Source organism: Haliotis rufescens, unplaced genomic scaffold, assembly GCF_023055435.1.
Source record: "Haliotis rufescens isolate VD_foot unplaced genomic scaffold, xgHalRufe1.0.p SCAF_17, whole genome shotgun sequence".
Lineage (NCBI taxonomy): Eukaryota > Metazoa > Mollusca > Gastropoda > Lepetellida > Haliotidae > Haliotis > Haliotis rufescens.
The window spans coordinates 1,295,505-1,317,500 of NW_025963857.1; the positions used below are offsets into that span (position 1 = coordinate 1,295,505).

Below are 21,996 nucleotides of genomic sequence, written 5' to 3' on the forward strand. Positions count from 1 at the left end.
ATCGGTTTGTGCACGAGGGTACAGGTCAAACTGTTATTTCATGATATTCGTGAGAATGTTGTTTAACGCCGCGCACAGCAATATTACAGCTATATGACGGCGGTTTGTAATAATCGAGTCTGGACCAAACAATCAATTGGGATACGATGACATGCATCAACCAAGCCAACGTGCCTGGCCCAAGGACAAGGACATGACTTACTCCTGTGTTGAATGTGAGTCAGAAGAAAGGGGCATGACCTACTCCTGAGTTGAATGTGAGTCAGACGATCTGACATGACTTACTTCTGTGTTGAATGTGAGTCAGAAGACAAGGACATAACTTACCCCTCTGTTGAATGTGAGTCAGAAGACAAGGACATCACTTATCCCTGTGTTAAATATGAGTCAGACGATATGACATGACTTACTTCTGTGTTGAATGTGAGTCAGAAGACAAGGACATGACTTACTTCTGTGTTGAATGTGAGTCAGAAGACAAGGACATAACTTACTCCTCTGTTGAATGTTAGTCAGAAGATAAGGGCATGACTTACTTCTGTGTTGAATGTGAGTCAGAAGACAAGGATATGCCCTACTTCTGTGTTGAATGTGAGTCAGAAGACACGGACATGATTTACTCCTGTGTTGAATATGAGTAAGAAGACAAGGACATAACTTACTCCTCTGTTGAATGTGAGTCAGAAGACAAGGACATGACTTACTTCTGTGTTGAATGTGGGTAGTATAACATGGGGAATGTGTCGGCACATCGTGTGAAGACGGTGTCAGTGGCCTCCTTCTGCGTGTTACAAGGTTACAGGGGACGTCGCACTACTCCTCACACACAGGACATTCATCAAATGACAATACGTATTCTCTGCCACTGAAGGGGGTTAGCTATCAAATGACATTACGTCTCTCTCTGCCACTGAAGGGGGTTAGCTATCAAATGACATTACGTATCTCTCTGCCACTGAAGGAGGTTAGCTATCAAATGACATTACGTATCTCTCTGCCACTGAAGGGGGTTAGCTATCAAATGACATTACGTATCTCTCTGCCACTGAAGGGGGTTAGCTATCAAATGACATTACGTATCTCACTGCCACTGAAGGTGGTTAGCTATCAAATGACATTACGTATCTCTCTGCCACTGAAGGTGGTTAGCTATCAAATGACATTACGTATCTCTCTGCCACTGAAGGTGGTTAGCTATCAAATGATATTACGTATCTCTCTGCCAATGAAGGGGGTTAGCTATCAAATGACATTACGTATCTCTCTGCCACTGAAGGTGGTTAGCTATCAAATGACATTACGTATCTCTCTGCCACTGAAGGGGGTAAGCTATCAAATGACATTACGTATCTATCTGCCACTCAAGGGGGTTAGCTATCAAATGACATTACGTATCTCTCTGCAAATGAAGGGGGTTAGCTATCAAGTGACATTACGTATCTCTCTGCCACTGAAGGGGGTTAGCTATCAAATGACATTACGTATCTCTCTGCCACTGAAGGGGGTTAGCTACCAACTGACAATACGTATCTATCTGTCACTGAAGGAGGTTGTTCTGCCTGGTATACACAAGACACTGGTTACTACCGTTTACAAACTGCAAAAGATTGAAAAAAGATTTGGGATGATAGGTAGGTTTAAAAAAGGATTAAAATCTACTTGCTGACATTATACAGGAGGTATTCTAGAAAACAGTGTGTCTTGTATCGCACCTAAACACTGTTCTTTTGCTTTCATGTGAGGAGCATTCTGTTAGGATATTTCTTTCATTAGAGTGAGTGAGTTTGGTTTTACGCCTCTTTAAGCAATATTCAAGTAATATAACGGCGGGGGACACCAGCAATTGGCTTCACACATTGTACCCATGTCGGGAATCGAACCCGGGTCTTCGGCGTGACGAGCGAACGCTTTAACCACTAGGCTACCCGACCGCCCCTCTTTCATTAGAGGTTCCTCGAAAGTCCTTTCGGGCTCATATCTAGCATTACTTCTGTCAGGGCCACCGTTTGATTGGTTAAGGATACACAGCTTTGTCATTGTGGTAGGAATATCCGTGAAACTCTGGGGAGGGGGTTGTTCGCAACCCATCCATTGGGTAAGAGGCAACTAACGGGATCGGGTGGTCAGACTCGTTGACTTGGTTGATGTACGATGTCATCATGTCCCAATTGCGTAGATCGATGCTCATGATTTCTATAATTGAATTGTATGGCCCAGGCCCGATTATTTACAGACCGTCGTTATAAAGCTGGAATATCGATGAGTGCGGCTTTAAGCAACAGCCATACGAGCGTAAGAATCCATTTGGGTGTGTGTCTGCAGGACTCTTCTTTCGTGTGAAGGCATTGTACGGCCGCTTCTTCCAACAGCTGGGCGGTACACGCGACAGCTTCAACGAATGCTGTATTCGGACACGGACACTTATATGGAATGAACAATGATTTGACCCTGCGGCTTTAAACAAACAAAACAAAGAATAGCAGGACCGTACTCAAGATGTTTACACGATACCTTTATTTTGGCTTTACAATGCCTGGTTGATACATTTAAAAACCAAATGCTTCATACTGTGTAAACACCAGCATCGTTCTGCCGTTGTCAGAAATTCATCCCGTAACATCTACAACAAGTAAAATAATTACATAATAAAATAATTAAATAAAGAGATATTACGCATGCTTTAGCATAATCACGACGAGGGATACCAAGAATTGCTTCTCACACAATGATAGGGGTTGTAATCCGGGTCCTTGCCTTGTCACTTGGTAACCCCAGCGTCTGCAGTGATGGGCAACGGGAGCGTAATAAACTGAATTCATGAAGTCAGTGTTTTCATCCATAGATCTAGAATTCCCATGTGTTTTCAATATTTCCATGCGTTCGTTGTATTTTTCCTCACGACAGGGGGTCACTGTGTGTGTGTCTGCATGATGTAAGGGGGGTCACGGTATGTCTGCATGAAGTCAGGTCACTGTATCTGTACGAAGTCAGGAGGTCACTGTATGTATGTATGTCGTCAGGCTACTGTATGTCTGTATGTCGTCAGTTCACTGTGTGTCTGTATGACGTCAGGTTATTGTGTGCCTTTATGACGTCAGGGCACTGTGTCTCTATATGACGTCAGGGGGTCACTGTATGTTTGTTTGTCGTCAGGTCACTGTTTGTCTGTATGACGTCAGGTCACTGTTTGTCTGTACGACGTCAGGGGGTCACAGAGATGGAGATAAGGCATCACAGGGACAGAGATAAGGCATCACAGGGACAGAGATAAGGCATCACAGGGACAGAGATAAGGCATCACAGAGATAGAGATAAGGCATCACAGGGACAGAGATAAGGCATCACAGAGATAGAGATAAGGCATCACAGAGACAGAGATAAGGCATCACAGAGACAGAGATAAGGCATCACAGAGACAGAGATAAGGCATCACAGAGATAGAGATAAGGCATCACAGAGATAGAGATAAGGCGTCACAGAGACAGAGATAAGGCGTCACAGAGACAGAGATAAGGCATCACAGAGACAGAGATAAGGCATCACAGAGACAGGGTTAAGGCATCACAGAGATAGAGATAAGGCGTAACAGAGACAGAGATAAGGCATCACAAAGATGGGGATAAGGCATCACAGAGAGATTGAGATGGGACATCACAGAGACAGAGATAAGGCATCACAGAGATAGAGATAAGGCATCACAGTGATAGAGATGAGGCATCACAGAGATGAGATAAGGCATCACAGAGACAGAGATAAGGCATCACAGAGATAGAGATAAGGCATCACAGAGATAGAGATAAGGCATCACAGAGACAGAGATAAGGCATCACAGAGACAGAGATAAGGCATCACAGAGACAGAGATAAGGCATCACAGAGACAGAGATAAGGCATCACAGAGATAGAGATAAGGCATCACAGAGATAGAGATAAGGCGTCACAGAGACATAGATAAGGCGTCACAGAGACAGAGATAAGGCATCACAGAGATGAGATAAGGCATCACAGAGACAGGGTTAAGGCATCACAGAGATAGAGATAAGGCGTAACAGAGACAGAGATAAGGCATCACAAAGATGGGGATAAGGCATCACAGAGAGATTGAGATGGGACATCACAGAGACAGAGATAAGGCATCACAGAGACAGAGATTAGGCATCACAGAGATAGAGATGAGGCATCACAGAGATGAGATAAGGCATCACAGAGACAGAGATAAGGCATCACAGAGATAGAGATAAGGCATCACAGAGATAGAGATAAGGCATCACAGAGACAGAGATAAGGCATCACAGAGACAGAGATAAGGCATCACAGAGATGAGATAAGGCATCACAGAGATAAGGCATCACATAGACAGAGATAAGGCATCACAGAGACAGAGATAAGGCATCACAGAGACAGAGATAAGGCATCACAGCGACAGAGATAAGGCATCACAGAGACAGAGATAAGGCATCACAGAGATAGAGATGAGGCATCACAGAGATGAGATAAGGCATCACAGAGATAAGGCATCACAGAGACAGAGATAAGGCATCACAGAGACAGAGATAAGGCATCACAGAGACAGAGATAAGGCATCACAGAGATAGAGATAAGGCATCACAGAGATAGAGATAAGGCATCACAGAGACAGAGATAAGGCATCACAGAGATAGAGATAAGGCATCACAGAGACAGAGATAAGGCATCACAGAGACAGAGATAAGGCATCACAGAGATAGAGATGAGGCATCACAGAGATGAGATAAGGCATCACAGAGATAAGGCATCACATAGACAGAGATAAGGCATCACAGAGACAGAGATAAGGCATCACAGAGATAGAGATGAGGCATCACAGAGATGAGATAAGGCATCACAGAGATAAGGCATCACAGAGACAGAGATAAGGCATCACAGAGACAGAGATAAGGCATCACAGAGACAGAGATAAGGCATCACAGAGACAGAGATAAGGCATCACAGAGATAAGGCATCACAGAGACAGAGATAAGGCATCACAGAGACAGAGATAAGGCATCACAGAGACAGAGATAAGGCATCTCAGAGATAAGGCATCACATAGACAGAGATAAGGCATCACAGAGACAGAGATAAGGCATCACAGAGACAGAGATAAGGCATCACAGAGACAGGGTTAAGGCATCACAGAGATAGAGATAAGGCGTCACAGAGACAGAGATAAGGCATCACAAAGATGGGGATAAGGCATCACAGAGAGATTGAGATGGGACATCACAGAGACAGATATAAGGCATCACAGAGATAGAGATAAGGCATCACAGTGATGAGATAAGGCATCCCAGGGACAGAGATAAGGCATCACAGAGATAGAGATAAGGCATCACAGAGACAGAGATAAGGCATCATAGAGACAGAGATTAGGCATCACAGATATAGAGATGAGGCATCACAGAGATAAGGCATCACAGAGACAGAGATAAGGAATCACAGAGACAGAGATAAGGCATCACAGATATAGAGATGAGGCATCACAGAGACAGAGATAAGGCATCACAGAGATAGAGATAAGGAGTCACAGAGGCAGAGATAAGGCATCACAGAGATAGAGATAAGGAGTCACAGAGGCAGAGATAAGGCATCACAGAGATAGAGATAAGGCGTAACAGAGACAGAGATAAGGCATCACAAAGATGGGGATAAGGCATCACAGAGAGATTGAGATGGGACATCACAGAGACAGAGATAAGGCATCACAGAGACAGAGATTAGGCATCACAGAGATAGAGATGAGGCATCACAGAGATGAGATAAGGCATCACAGAGACAGAGATAAGGCATCACAGAGATAGAGATAAGGCATCACAGAGATAGAGATAAGGCATCACAGAGACAGAGATAAGGCATCACAGAGACAGAGATAAGGCATCACAGAGATGAGATAAGGCATCACAGAGATAAGGCATCACATAGACAGAGATAAGGCATCACAGAGACAGAGATAAGGCATCACAGAGACAGAGATAAGGCATCACAGCGACAGAGATAAGGCATCACAGAGACAGAGATAAGGCATCACAGAGATAGAGATGAGGCATCACAGAGATGAGATAAGGCATCACAGAGATAAGGCATCACAGAGACAGAGATAAGGCATCACAGAGACAGAGATAAGGCATCACAGAGACAGAGATAAGGCATCACAGAGATAGAGATAAGGCATCACAGAGATAGAGATAAGGCATCACAGAGACAGAGATAAGGCATCACAGAGATAGAGATAAGGCATCACAGAGACAGAGATAAGGCATCACAGAGACAGAGATAAGGCATCACAGAGATAGAGATGAGGCATCACAGAGATGAGATAAGGCATCACAGAGATAAGGCATCACATAGACAGAGATAAGGCATCACAGAGACAGAGATAAGGCATCACAGAGATAGAGATGAGGCATCACAGAGATGAGATAAGGCATCACAGAGATAAGGCATCACAGAGACAGAGATAAGGCATCACAGAGACAGAGATAAGGCATCACAGAGACAGAGATAAGGCATCACAGAGACAGAGATAAGGCATCACAGAGATAAGGCATCACAGAGACAGAGATAAGGCATCACAGAGACAGAGATAAGGCATCACAGAGACAGAGATAAGGCATCTCAGAGATAAGGCATCACATAGACAGAGATAAGGCATCACAGAGACAGAGATAAGGCATCACAGAGACAGAGATAAGGCATCACAGAGACAGGGTTAAGGCATCACAGAGATAGAGATAAGGCGTCACAGAGACAGAGATAAGGCATCACAAAGATGGGGATAAGGCATCACAGAGAGATTGAGATGGGACATCACAGAGACAGATATAAGGCATCACAGAGATAGAGATAAGGCATCACAGTGATGAGATAAGGCATCCCAGGGACAGAGATAAGGCATCACAGAGATAGAGATAAGGCATCACAGAGACAGAGATAAGGCATCATAGAGACAGAGATTAGGCATCACAGATATAGAGATGAGGCATCACAGAGATAAGGCATCACAGAGACAGAGATAAGGAATCACAGAGACAGAGATAAGGCATCACAGATATAGAGATGAGGCATCACAGAGACAGAGATAAGGCATCACAGAGATAGAGATAAGGCATCACAGAGACAGAGATAAGGCATCACAGCGACAGAGATAAGGCATCACAGAGATAGAGATAAGGCATCACAGAGACAGAGAAAAGGCATCACAGAGATAGAGATAAGGCATCACAGAGACAGAGATAAGGCATCACAGAGATAGAGATAAGGAGTCACAGAGGCAGAGATAAGGCGTCACATATGGATCTTTCCGTGTTTGACAAAGAATGCAAAAATCTTCCACCACACTGTCAATCCGTGGCCAGCAATACCTTTGCTTAATTTTTTCCAGTGTCTTTGCAAATCTCAAGTGACCACCAGTTACAGTGCTGTGTACATTTTGTGAAACCTTTTTCAAGACAATCAACTTTCTATTCTCTCCCTTGTCTGAGTACACACACAACACATCATTCTGAATCTCTTGGTGATTTCTATTTCCAGATATGTTTAACGCGTAATGAAGCTTCCTCCAGCTCTGCACGTGATAGATGTCTCTCCTCACAACAACAGTCTTAGCTAAAGACACCTTCACATCGTCTTCTTTGTAGATTTTGTCTTTCCTCTTCTTGTTCTCAATTCAAAATTGTCTAAATCAATGCAGACTTTTAATTGTGGCAGGAGACATGTACCTATCAAACAAGTCCTTGCATATAAGTATTCTCTGTACAACCTCAAAATTGCAAAGTTTGATCCATACTTGTATAGTACCACAGATGTCCAGAGGTTTACCATTAGCAGACGCAGCAATTTCATGAAATCTATCCAATACACACTTTTGATCTGATGATAATGGTGATGTGCTCATAGACTGGTTCGAACATCAGCAACTGCTCAATCTAAACAACCCAAGCCTTATTATTATGGATAACAGCCGGGAACCAGATGCTTGGACCGATGCGCATGTTATCAATCACTGGATTGTCTGGTCCAGACACCATTATTTACAGACCGCCGTCATATAGCTGGAATATTGCGGAGCGCGGCGTCAAACAACAAACAAGCAAGCAAGGTTGACCAATTGTCGGCATCCCGTCTCAGTGCCCGGAGTTGGAACCACATCACAGTTTTAAGGTAGATAGTTTATGGATGTCAACTTCTTTATTATGAGGAACACAACGTTTTGGAGTATATGCTTACTCCTTCATCAGGTGAACGAAAGCCACGAGGCAAAGAGGATATATATGTACAGGTAAGGACAACAAAATTAGAAACATAACAAAAGGTGGAAAATAACAAAGGGCAGACACAAGGGAAGACAACTGATGACTGGCGCTGATGGTGATTAGCAATGGACATCCATAAATTCTCTTCCTCATGTGTATCAGTTTTAAAAGCCTTTCGAAGACCGAATTACAGTTTTAGATAAATAAAATGCAATCAAATACGGGACCGCAATATCAGGTGAACACATTTCAGATATTCAGGTGAACTTTCTTGTCCTGGGTCCCACTATGGACATGATACAGTTGCCCTCGAAACACACCTCCGACAATTCTGTTATTATTCTGTTGATCAATGATTTGTAACAGAGTCAAAATGTTTCTATTAAGATTCGGTAGACGCTCATTGCATTGTGTTTGGACTACAATTAGTCGTCACCAATGTAGTACTATTTAATGTAAGCAGTCGTGAGGAAGTTACTATTTTTAGATGCTTGAGTGGTGTGTAAAATTCCGGTCCGGTATATCACGGACGGTGATAGTGTGTTATATAAACATGTGGACTATTCTTTGTTGTGAGGCACTGTGTAGACTTTTCCAGTAGGTAGGTAGGTAGGCTGCACGAGAACCCAACTCGTTGCCGTTACAGCTTGAGAGGCACTGTGACGTACTTATATACTTTTTTATGGAAATTGTGTGAATGGTGTGTGCTACCGGAAGTGCAGGACATCGTTCCCTTTTCCCGAACACCTGGTGTCATCACTGATTTTCAGTGATCCATTGATATTATTTTTACAGCTATTTACGCCAAATGGAATCTGTGTCGGTGGATAATCTTAGTCTGGCTATTCTCTTGTATTGACTATTTCTATGATAAGATTATAGCCGTCGTAGGTACAGCTCTACTGAACTGGCTAACCGTGTTCTGGTGCTAGGCTATGTCTTTGAACACAGTACAATGCTCGAGTGAAAAACATATACGTGTAGTAGCGAATGTCCACTAAAACCCAACTCCTTGCAGATACAGCTAGAGTGGCACTGTATAAAGAGCATTTTCACAATATCCAGTTGGACCGCACATGGTCGGAGCTACTTAATCGCCATAGGTATTGTCTCTTGAATGTCAACGAGGTCAGTTGTTGAATAACTGATAACTGTTATATACCGCAAACCACGTATGGCAATGCATGTCACAATTCTATAAAAGCATTTGTTGAAAAGATTTGCATTGCACAATTTACGTTTTTTTCTGACCGCTAAAGCTTACATTTAGTTTATATTTTTGAATGTATTTATAAATCCTGTATTGCGAAGACACACGTATATCCGCCCACTCCCATCTACGCAAACTCCATATGGATCCTCAGCCCCATCTTGTAATGTTAAAATGTCCCTAACAAACTGACCCGTTTCAGTCAGATGTAGAACTCTGCGCTGCAAGTTGTCTGTAACCAGGATGTCGCCTGTGTTGGTACTCGTTATACCACACGGCCACCCCATGGCCGCGTCTCCTGTAGGTCTGTAGTTGAACACGACATCTCCCCCGGGGGTCAGACACATCACCGAGTTGGATTCACCATCAGACACCAGGATGTTCCCTGTCCTGGTGGTACATAGGAAAGTGGGATACTTTAAAATGTCCCGACCATTGTGCAGTGGACTGATGGACGTCAGCACGTTTCCTGTCATGTCCAGGATATCAATACAGGGAGGAGACCGGGCACCTACTGCTAGTGTTGATGGTGTCAGAGCAGTTATCCCCATGTACTGTTTGCTAGTTGTGATTGTGGACAGAAGCACCAGGTCAGGGTTGACGTCTACTGTTACAATCTGCTTTGTGTCTGGCACTGTTACAGCTACACGTGTTTGTGTCAGAACTGTCAGACCCCATGGGCCACTGTGAAGATCTAACACCCCGTGATGTGGCAAGCTCTTCGTTGTATAGAAGGACTTCACGTTGTTGTTGTCGTAGTCTGTGACGACAACTGTGTCCTCGCTGTTCACCACCAGCACTGCCACATCGGTAGGTCCTGCTGCACTCTCGCTGTCTGATAATCTGACGTCCATGGAGTCGTGTAATTCGTGAGTGGTATTCAGGCCCAACACATCCTCATACATGACATCTAGGACGCCCAGGAGGCTGTTGTGTTGTGATCTGTCTTGTCTGAAAATGACCTTGACTATTCTTCCCCTCTCCTTCAGGTCTGCGTCTCCGACAGCCTCCACATCACCAGCCTCACATCCCTGATACATCTCATACACATCCATGTCACACTCAGATTGTAGAGCCTGGTCTATCAGCTCCGCCTGTTGTTGGTACATCTGTACTGACATCTCACCTGACTTTATGTCTGCTTTCAGTTGTCCAAGGTGTTTGTCTGACATCTCTTTCAGTTCATCCAGAAGTTTCCGTTCCTTTAGTTTTATTTGCTGTATTAATTCAATACTGGCGGTCTTGATGTCTGCTTCTGTTTGGGAATACCGAACTGTTTCTTTATTCACGTTTACTTTTTGCTTTGGTAGCTGTGAGTTTGTCTCATTTTGACGATTTTGCAACCCTCTTTTCTTCTTGCTCAGTTTCATTTTCATGGCTGGTATTTCGGACTCGATCGAGACAATTGAGGCGCATCTTCTGTGATAGAAAGTGCAACATTTATGACAAATTGCAATGTTACAATCTTTACAGAGAGCTTCAAGATATTCTTTCTGATGTTCGTGACATATGAGCTTTCGTTGTCTCGTGACCTTGACCTCTCCTGACAGGTTATGCAACTCATGATGGCGGGAAGCTGGATTACGTTTGTGCATCCTTGCACACCGCTCACATATTGCATCATCACAGACAGAACACCAAACAACAGTCTGAGTTGTCTCCCCTTCCTCTCTACAATAACCGCAATTAGTGGAATCTGAAACATTGTAGAACAAGACATGCTTTGTGTTTTGGTTTGTTGTTTAACGCACTCAGCAATATTCCAGCTATATGACGGCGGTCTGTAAATAATCGATTCTGGACCAGACAATCCAGTCATTAAGATCATAAGCATCGATCCACCCAATTGGGATCGATGACATGCATCAACCAAGTCAGCGAGCCTGACCACCCGATCCGTATGTCGTCTTTTATGACAAGCATAATCACCTTTTACTGCAAGCAAGGGTTGCTGAAGACCTATTCTACCCCGGAATCTTCACGGGTCACATGCTTTGTGATTGTTGATTCTGGAATGAATCTGGACTTTCAGTAAATAGAAAAACACTTTGCGGAGTTACAGGTTTTGTTAAATATTTGATTGAAATTGAACTAGAATGTCTTTGCATCAAATACTCAGTAACATCCGTAACTCTAGATTTGCATACTGTTTTTCGTCATTGCAAAATGCAAAAAGATCTCTGCAGTATCTCTCCGAATGAACTCTTACCATTGTGTTGTGCTGAACATGCTTAAGCTGTGCCCCTATCATAATGTATCCATCCATAAACATCCGTGGTAACAAAGGCCTTCAGCAACCCATGTAAAGGGAGACTTAGCTTGGTGTAAGACGCGACTAACGTGATCGGATGGTCAGGATCACTGACTTTGTTGATGCATATCATCGTATCCAATTGCGTAGATCGATGTTCACGATGTCAATCACTGGATTATATACAGGCCACCGTCCCATAGCTAGAATATTGCTTGGTGCGGCGTTACACAACAACCAAACAAACAAACACAAAAACGTCAGTCAATTGAGCAAAACTATTCGCTGTGACTAGTCACTAAATTATGCAGGGGTCTGTGACCTTTCGAAAATAGACATACTTCATGAACGTGCGGGGGTCAAGTATTTGCAGAAAAACGGCTCAACATCAAAAGCCACCCTTGAAGAGTACGACACCACGGAAGGACGATCCTTCCTAAGCCACGGAAAAGAGGTGAGCAGTTGAGTTTAAGCATGGTAGGTTGAGTCTTGAAGACGACCCCGGCCTGGAGGGGTTGTGGCGTCAAAATCACCAGAAATGATCTAAGCTATCCACGATATGATGATGACCCAGTAGAGAAAGACTGAGTGTCATATTTTTAGTTCAGCAGGCATTTCCCAGGAGGAGTATATTCCATTATGACAAAAATCCTGGCAATGAAGACGGTAACAGAAGACGGCTTCCACAGCTTCTGACATATGATCATTAACGCACCAGGCACAATGTCTCGTGATAATCTAGCTCTGTATGAAGCTCACCCAGGTACTTTCTTGCAACGATTAGTTACAGATGAAACCTCGGTTCACCACCACAATCAAAACAGTGAAACCATTTGACACTTTAACCACAATCAAAACAGTGAAACCATATGACACCCCACCACAATCAAAACAGTGAAACCATATGACACCCCACCACAATCAAAACAGTGAAACCATTTGACACTCCCACCACAATCAAAACAGTGAAACCATATGACACCCCAACACAATCAAAACAGTGAAACCATTTGACACTCCCACCACAATCAAAACAGTGAAACCTTTTGACACTCCCACCACAATCAAAACAGTGAAACCATTTGACACTCCCACCACAATAAAAACAGTGAAACCATTTCACACTCCCACCACAATCAAAACAGTGAAACCTTTTGACACTCTCGCCACAATCAAAACAGTTAAACCTTTTGACACTCCCACCACAAAAGAGGGCAACAACTGTCCCATCAGATGAAAAGGTTATTACCTCCGTGTTCTGGGATGCTGAGGGTCATCATCGGGACTTTTGACTATCTTTCAAAAGACCAGACAATAAACAGGGCATAACGTGCTACGCGTTTGAGGCAATGATGGGATGAAATTAAGACTAAGAGACGTGGAACGCAGAGGAAGGGTGTGTTCTTCCACCAGGACACTGCGCCTGTGCACAAATCAGTCATTGCCATGGCAACAATCCACAAATGTGGCTTTGAACTCCTTCAGCGTCCTCCTTACTGTCCTGATCTGGCTCTGAGACCTCCATCTGAATGAAGCTCCAGCTGGAGCACATTTCGACTCCAACGATGACATCATAGCTCCTCATGACAGCCAAGAGACTTCTACGAAACTAGGATAAAATACCCTTCATGTGGAAAGGGATTATCTTGAAAATGTTCCCAACATTTCTTTCCTCTCCGACGTGAAGCAGGTTTATCGTTAGAAGTGCGAGTATGGTTTTACGCCGCTTTTAGCAATATTCCAGCAATGTCACGGCGAGGCACCAGAAATGGGTTTCACACATTTTACCCATGTCGGGAATCGAACCCGGGTCCTCGGCGTGATAAGCGAACGCTTTAACCACTAGGCTACCCGACCGCCCTCGTAAGAAGTAGGTAGATGTTGCAACAAAAGGGGGCATAACTCGTCAGATAAATTATGTAACTCTCCTAGCAAAATATGAATTTGTTATATTTATTAGCAGTATATATTTTATAATGATGAGAAAACAATAATGAAATGAAAAAGCAATAAACGGACGGTTAAAAACCGTAAGAAGCAATGATTACAATAGTTACAATGCGAATAGTAATACTTAAATCCTTATTATTCATCATCACATACATTCAGATCTTATAGACTGTGTTACAAAAAGAAACTTATTTGTGTTCCGTTTCCACCTCGGTTCGGTCAAATGGGCTTTTCTTTTATACGTGAGTGAGGTATACTTGAACATCGAATCTACTGTTCAGAAACCTACTGGTCAAAGCGGCGTGAAAACCCAACTCACTACTACTACTTCTACTAGTGCTGCTGCTGTTACTACTACTACTACGACGACGACGACTGTTACTACCGCTGCTGCTACTACTACTACTAGAACGACTGCTACCACTATTGCTGCTGCTACTACAACTCCTACTACTGCTGCTACTACTACGACTGCTTCTACTACTGCTGCTGCTACTCCTACTACTACTGCTGTTGCTTCTACTACTGCTACGACTGCTACTGCAGCTGCTGGTTTTACTACTACTACGACTACTGCTGCTACTACTGCTGCTACTACTACTACTCCTACTACTGCTGCTACTACTACTACTACTACTACTACTACTACGACTGCTACTAATACTGCTGCTACTACTACTACTGCTGCTGTTGCTGCTACTACTACTACGACTGGTACTACAGCTGCTTCTTCTACTACTTCTACTACTGCTGCTGCTGCTTCTACTACTACGACTGCTACTACTACCGCTGCTGCTACTACTACTACTTCTACGACTGCTACCACTATTGCTGCTGGTACTACAACTCCTACTACTGCTGCTACTACTACGACTGCTACTACTACTGCTGCTGCTACTCCTACTACTACTGCTGTTGCTTCTACTACTGCTATGACTGCTACTGCAGCTGCTGGTTCTACTACTACGACGACTACTGCTGCTACTACTGCTGCTACTACTACTACTGCTACTACAGCTGCTACTACTACTGCTCCTGCTGCTGCTACTACTACTACGACTGGTACTACAGCTGCTACTTCTACTACTACTACTACTGCTGCTGCTTCTACTACTACGACTGCTACTAATACTGCTGCTACTACTACTACGACTGCTACTACAGCTGCTACTACTACTACTGCTGCTGTTGCTGCTACTACTACTACGACTGGTACTACAGCTGCTTCTTCTACTACTTCTACTACTGCTGCTGCTGCTTCTACTACTACGACTGCTACTACTACCGCTGCTGCTACTACTACTACTACTACGACTGCTACCACTATTGCTGCTGGTACTACAACTCCTACTACTGCTGCTACTACTACGACTGCTACTACTACTGCTGCTGCTACTCCTACTACTACTGCTGTTGCTTCTACTACTGCTACGACTGCTACTGCAGCTGCTGGTTCTACTACTACTACGACTACTGCTGCTACTACTGCTGCTGCTACTACTACTACTGCTACTACAGCTGCTACTACTACTGCTGCTGCTGCTGCTACTACTACTACGACTGGTACTACAGTTGCTACTTCTACTACTACTACTACTGCTGCTGCTTCTACTACTACGACTGCTACTACTACTGCTGCTACTACTACTACTCATACTACTGCTGCTACTACTACTGCTGCTGCTACTACTACTACTGATACGGCTGCTACTACAGCTGCTGCTATTACTACTACTAGAGAAAGAACCCACACAGATGTTGTTCTGATTTCGCTGAGCTGTGTGACACGTTCATTTTATAACTGGGATTGAGAAAAAATATACTTGTCGTTAAAAGCATGCATACGCAGTGAACACTCCAGAACATTTCCGGAATTAAACCCAATTTGACACACTCTGATTAATTTTACAATTATGTACTAAACGTATATATAGACGATGATTGCATATTTTTGGGCAATGCCTTACATGGCACATACATTTTGTTTTAGTATTGGCTGTATATAATCTACCTGTAGAATCCGGACCAAATGAGTCCAAGAGTCCCTGGATGACAAAGCTAGGTTTGACGTCATCCGCCCACTCCTCCACTGGTCTCTCAGGAGCAGACACTTTCGTCATCTTGTTGCAGAATGCACAGAGGAGGGACTTGGCTCTGATGGCTTCTGGTCTGGTCTTGGTGTAGTTGACGACACATTTCCGACAGAAGGTGTGATTGCACACAAGTGTACAGGGCTTGTCAAACATCTCGTGACATTTGACACATGTCAGACAATTTTCTATTCCCTTTTGTGAGGTCGCCATCTGAAATGTGATACATTATATTGTATATTATGCCTTTACATGCAGTATGGCCATTCAACAGCTTCTCTCTTGTAAATCAACCGTGGCGTATCTATCGGGGGGAGCGGGGTGAAATGGAGTTTAACAATGCGATGAAGACTATTTTACTGATATTGCTGGGTGCATCGACGTGTGTGTGTGGCTTCGTGTACTAGTCCAGACTTACATGCCCAAGTGCTAGCCCACTGAGATACCATGCGCAGGTTAACATAGATGCCCCACTCAGACATAGTATACGGACTCTGAGCCGCCCTTTCCCCTTTAGGCAAAGCACAACGGAAGTAAACTATAGGACTATAGGAATTACATTATGATTTGTGTCGTGACTGTGAGATCGGTTTGTGTAACGACGAAGCCTTGTGTTCATGAAGAAATTAAACATTAGACATTACTCCTTTTATAGAAAACCACTTCAGTTTTTTCTCTAGAGTGTAGGGTAGCAACGTTTTAATGATGAGTACCCGCAGTATAGCATTCCTCCCTTCGACGTGTGACATTTATGTTAAGATCACGTGATCTAAGTCACGTGAGCTCATGTCGTGGCGCGTTCGTCGTAAACCTCTACATTGCGACATGAAACCACGAGGGCTGTGCTACGTAGCTGCAATGTCGCATCGATTATCCTAGAGTGAGTGAGTGAATATGGTTTTACGCCGCTTTTACAATATTCAAGCAATATCACGGCGGGGGACACCAGAAATGGGCTTACCACATTGTACCCATGTCGGGAATCGACCCGGGTCTTCGGCGTGACGAGCGAATGCTTTAACCACTAGGCTACCCGACCGCCCCGATTTTCCTAGATAAAACATGCTTATGAACATCGAATCGACTCCTCCACTGCACCCTTAATGACCTTCTATATGAGTCAGGTTGCAGTTCATTGTCACAGGTCACCCCTGATCGCGCTGATGACGTCAGTGGGGAATACCCTGCCATTGAATGCGGTTAAAGATAGCACCTCATTCACGGTATCGTATGTTTGGGTTGCAGTGCAGAACACAGAATTGACATGAAATTATGTCAATTTGCATTCATCTGTCGGTGAAACATCCTACATTGAGGGTATCCATAGAGCTATTGTACCAGGATGCAATGTATATAGGCCATGTTTGGTGTCCCCCGCCGTGATATTGAGGGAATATTGCTCTAAGCGGCGAAAACCATACTCACTCACTCACTCACTCACTCACTCATTCATATGTATGTTAAAGTTCAAGTTTTCATTACACCTGAAGAGCGTCGACTGCAGCTATCTATTCAATAGCTTCATGTCTGTCACTAGATACCGCTCCATAATACTACCCGCAGAAATAGCTCTGTCGTGCCAACAGACAGCACACAAGCGAAGCTACGTTCTCACGCATTACAAATAGCCGTATAGTACACATAACAATAAACTCCCACTGACCTCTGTATGTGATGAAATGTTTCCACAAATAACCAGCGTGAATATTCTCACGATCACACAGGTGGGGCAGCATACCCGTCTTCCTTATCGACTACCGTACACCTTGGTTGTAGCGGGTACCTGATCTATGTAGGCCATATACCTTGTGCTTACTCAGCCGTGAACAGGAATGTAGCTTTGTTGTTCCTATTGGTGTTGAAACCAATATGCTGTACTGTTATGCTACAGTGTAGGGGCAAGGATATATGTGGCCCTGTAAGATCAAACCATAGAGGAGTAATCTGTCTACCAGAAAGGAATAAATAAAGTCATTGATCCCTAAAAACACATTATGAGGCACAGAGATACACAATTCTTCCCATAAGCATACGTCTGCGCTTAACGTCCATACTACGATTCCTTTAGCATGTGTTTATGAATCACTCAAATAGTGAGGATACCAGGTGATGATGAGGGTGAGATTATCCTGCCCAATGTCAGGTCAAGCAGGAGACATTGTCTCTGTGGAATATAGTTATGTTGTTAGGGCAAGCAGTAAACATTGTTTCTGTGGAATATAGTTATGTTGTTAGGGCAAGCGGGAGCCATTGTCTCTGTGGAATATAGTTATGTTGTTAGGGCAAGCAGTAAACATTGTCTCTGTGGAATATAGTTATGTTGTTAGGGCAAGCAGTAAACATTGTCTCTGTGGAATATAGTTATGTTGTTAGGGCAAGCAGGAGCCATTGTCTCTGTGGAATATAGTTATGTTGTTAGGGCAAGCAGTAAACATTGTCTCTGTGGAATATAGTTATGTTGTTAGGGCAAGCAGTAAACATCGTCTCTGTGGAATATAGTTATGTTGTTAGGGCAAGCAGTAAACATTGTCTCTGTGGAAAATAGTTATGTTGTTAGGTCAAGCAGTAAACATTGTCTCTGTGGAATATAGTTATGTTGTTAGGGCAAGCAGGAGACACTGTCTTTGTGGAAAATAGTTATGTTGTTAGGGCAAGCAGTAAACATTGTCTCTGTGGAATATAGTTATGTTGTTAGGGCAAGCATGAGTCATTGTCTTTGTGGAATATAGTTATGTTGTTAGGGCAAGCAGGAGCCATTGTCTCTGTGGAATATAGTTATGTTGTTAGGGCAAGCAGTAAAACATTGTCTCTGTGGAATATAGTTATGTTGTTAGGGCAAGCAGTAAACATTGTCTCTGTGGAATATAGTTATGATGTTAGGGCAAGCAGGAGCCATTGTCTCTGTGGAATATAGTTATGTTGTTAGGGCAAGCAGGAGCCATTGTCTCTGTGGAATATAGTTATGTTGTTAGGGCAAGCAGTAAACATTGTCTCTGTGGAATATAGTTATGATGTTAGGGAAAGCAGTAAACATTGTCTCTGTGAAATATAGTTATGATGTTAGGGCAAGCAGGAGCCATTGTCTCTGTGGAATATAGTTATGTTGTTTGAGCAAGCATGAGCCATTGTCTCTGTGGAATATAGTTATGATGTTAGGGCAAGCAGTAAACATTGTCTCTGTGGAATATAGTTATGTTGTTAGGGCAAGCAGTAAACATTGTCTCTATGGAATATAGTTATGTTGTTAGGGCAAGGAGTAAACATTGTCTCTGTAGAATATAGTTATGATGTTAGGGCAAGCATGAGCCATTGTCTCTGTGAAATATAGTTATGTTGTTAAGGCAAGCACGAGCCATTGTCTCTGTGGAATATAGTTATGTTGTTAGGGCAAGCAGTAAACATTGTCTCTGTGGAATATAGTTATGATGTTAGGGAAAGCAGTAAACATTGTCTCTGTGGAATATAGTTATGATGTTAGGGCAAGCAGGAGCCATTGTCTCTGTGGAATATAGTTATGTTGTTAGGGCAAGCAGTAAACATTGTCTCTGTGGAATATAGTTATGTTGTTAGGGCAAGCAGTAAACATTGTCTCTTTGGAATATAGTTATGTTGTTAGGGCAAGCAGTAAACATTGTCTCTTTGTAATATAGTTATGATGTTAGGGCAAGCAGGAGCCATTGTCTCTGTGGAATATAGTTATGTTGTTAGGGCAAGCAGGAGACATTGTCTCTGTGGAATATAGTTATGTTGTTAGGGCAAGCAGTAAACATTGTCTCTGTGGAATATAGTTATGTTGTTAGGGCAAGCAGGAGACATTGTCTCTGTGGAATATAGTTATGTTGTTAGGGCAAGCAGTAAACATTGTCTCTGTGGAATATAGTTATGTTGTTAGGGCAAGCAGGGGCCATTGTCTCTGTGGAATATTGTTATGTTCTTAGGGCAAGCAGAACACATTGTCTCTTTGGAATATAGTTATGTTGTTAGGGCAAGCAGTAAACATTGTCTCTTTGTAATATAGTTATGATGTTAGGGCAAGCAGGAGCCATTGTCTCTGTGGAATATAGTTATGTTGTTAGGGCAAGCAGGAGACATTGTCTCTGTGGAATATAGTTATGTTGTTAGGGCAAGCAGGAGCCATTGTCTCTGTGGAATATAGTTATGTTGTTAGGGCAAGCAGTAAAACATTGTCTCTGTGGAATATAGTTATGTTGTTAGGGCAAGCATGAGCCATTGTCTCTGTGGAATATAGTTATGTTGTTAGCGCAATCAGGAGTCATTGTCTCTGTGGAATATAGTTATGTTGTTAGGGCAAGCAGTAAAACATTGTCTCTGTGGAATATAGTTATGTTGTTAGGGCAAGCATGAGCCATTGTCTCTGTCGAATATAGTTATGTTGTTAGGGCAAGCAGTAAACATTGTCTCTGTGGAATATAGTTATGTTGTTAGGGCAAGCAGTAAAACATTGTCTCTGTGGAATATAGTTATGTTGTTAGGGCAAGCAGGAGCCATTGTCTCTGTGGAATATAGTTATGTTGTTAGGGCAAGGAGTAAACATTGTCTCTGTGGAATATAGTTATGTTGTTAGGGCAAACAGGAGCCATTGTCTCTGTGGAATATAGTTATGTTGTTAGGGCAAGCAGTAAAACATTGTCTCTGTGGAATATAGTTATGTTGTTAGGGCAAGCAGTAAACATTGTCTCTGTGGAATATAGTTATGTTGTTAGGGCAAGCAGGAGCCATTGTCTTTGTGGAATATAGTTATGTTGTTAGGGCAAGCAGGAGCAATTGTCTCTGTGGAATATAGTTATGTTGTTAGGGCAAGCAGTAAACATTGTCTCTGTGGAATATAGTTATGATGTTAGGGCAGGCAGTAAACATTGTCTCTGTGGAAAATAGTTATGTTGTTAGGGCAAGCAGTAAACATTGTCTCTGTGGAATATAGTTATGTTGTTAGGGCAAGCATGAGCCATTGTCTCTGTGGAATATAGTTATGTTGTTAGGGCAAGCAGTACACATTGTCTCTGTGGAATATAGTTATGTTGTTAGGGCAAGCAGTAAACATTGTCTCTGTGGAATATAGTTATGTTGTTAGGGCAAGCAGTAAACATTGTCTCTGTGGAATATAGTTATGTTGTTAGGTCAAGCAGGAACCGTTGTCTCTGTGGAATATAGTTATGTTGTTATATCAAGCAGTAAACATTACCACAGTGTACTGTAGGTTCGTTTCTATATCAAACAGAAAACATTGTTACTGTCAGGCAGTTAATATTATTCAGTTATATCTTTTACAGATTTACTAAGTAACATATTCACCTTTGAAGAATTGACATTCACAATCCACTCCCTCAGAAAGTGTACCCCCTACAATGACCTACCACTATCATGTCACATGGTGAAGACATCAGTGCTGCAGTGTCCCCACTGTGGCAAGTTCATATACTATAGTCTTGTATTACCGAGTCGGGTTTAACTATCTTCTTATGTTACCCATACATGTTTAACTATCTTATTATATAACCCATATTTTTTAACTATCTTCTTATATTACCCATACATGTTTAACAATCTTCTTATATTACCCATACATGTTTAACTACCTTCTGATATTATCCATACATGTTTAACTATCTTCTTATATTACCCATACATGTTTAACTATCTTCTTATATTACCAATACATGTTTAACTACCTTCTGATATTACCCATACATGTTTAACTATCTTCTTATATAACCAATACACGTTTAACTATCTTCTTATATTACCCATACATGTTTAACTATCTTCTAATATACTCATACATGTTTAACTATCTTCTTATATTACCCACATGTGTTTACCTATCTTCTTATACTACCTACTTTAATTCTCTGTCTCTGTGATGCGTTATCTCAACCTCTGTGATGCCTTATCTCTGTCTCTGTGATGCCTTATCTCAATCTCTGTGATGCCTTATCTCAATCTCTGTGGTGCCTTATCTCTGTCTCTGTGATGCCTTATCTCTGTCTCTGTGATGCCTTATCTCTGTCTCTGTGATGCCTTATCTGTGTGATGCCTTATCTCTGCCTCTGTGATGCCTTAACCCTGTTTCTGTGATGCCTTATCCCTGTCTCTGTGATGCCTTATCTCTGTCTCTGTGATGCCTTATCTCTGTGATGCCTTATCTCCATCTCTGTGTTGCCTTATCTCTGTCTCTGTGATGCCTTATCTCTGTCTCTGTGATGCT

The 21,996-nt window shown here is 42.7% G+C and overlaps 1 protein-coding gene across 1 annotated transcript; it reads right to left on the reverse strand.

Moving 5' to 3' along the window:
- Nucleotides 1-7,196: 7,196 nt before the first annotated feature.
- On the reverse strand, nt 7,197-17,567 carry LOC124152176. The gene is made up of 3 exons (XM_046525048.2): nt 17,434-17,567; nt 15,692-15,983; nt 7,197-11,175 (listed from the first exon to the last, which is right to left on the reverse strand). Exons 2-3 carry the CDS (start codon nt 15,981-15,983, stop codon nt 9,536-9,538), a joined length of 1,932 nt encoding a protein of 643 aa, XP_046381004.1. The 5' UTR covers nt 17,434-17,567; the 3' UTR covers nt 7,197-9,535.
- Between the last annotated feature and the right edge of the window lie 4,429 nt (nt 17,568-21,996).

Bases quoted from the DNA above. Each gene is read 5' to 3' on its own strand.
- LOC124152176 (XM_046525048.2), bottom strand. From the start codon at position 15,983: ATGGCGACCTCACAAAAGGGAATAGAAAATTGTCTGACATGTGTCAAA. The intron at 11,176-15,691 runs GTAGATTATATA...ACAATGTTTCAG, and splicing joins ATTTGGTCCGGATTCTACAG to ATTCCACTAATTGCGGTTAT.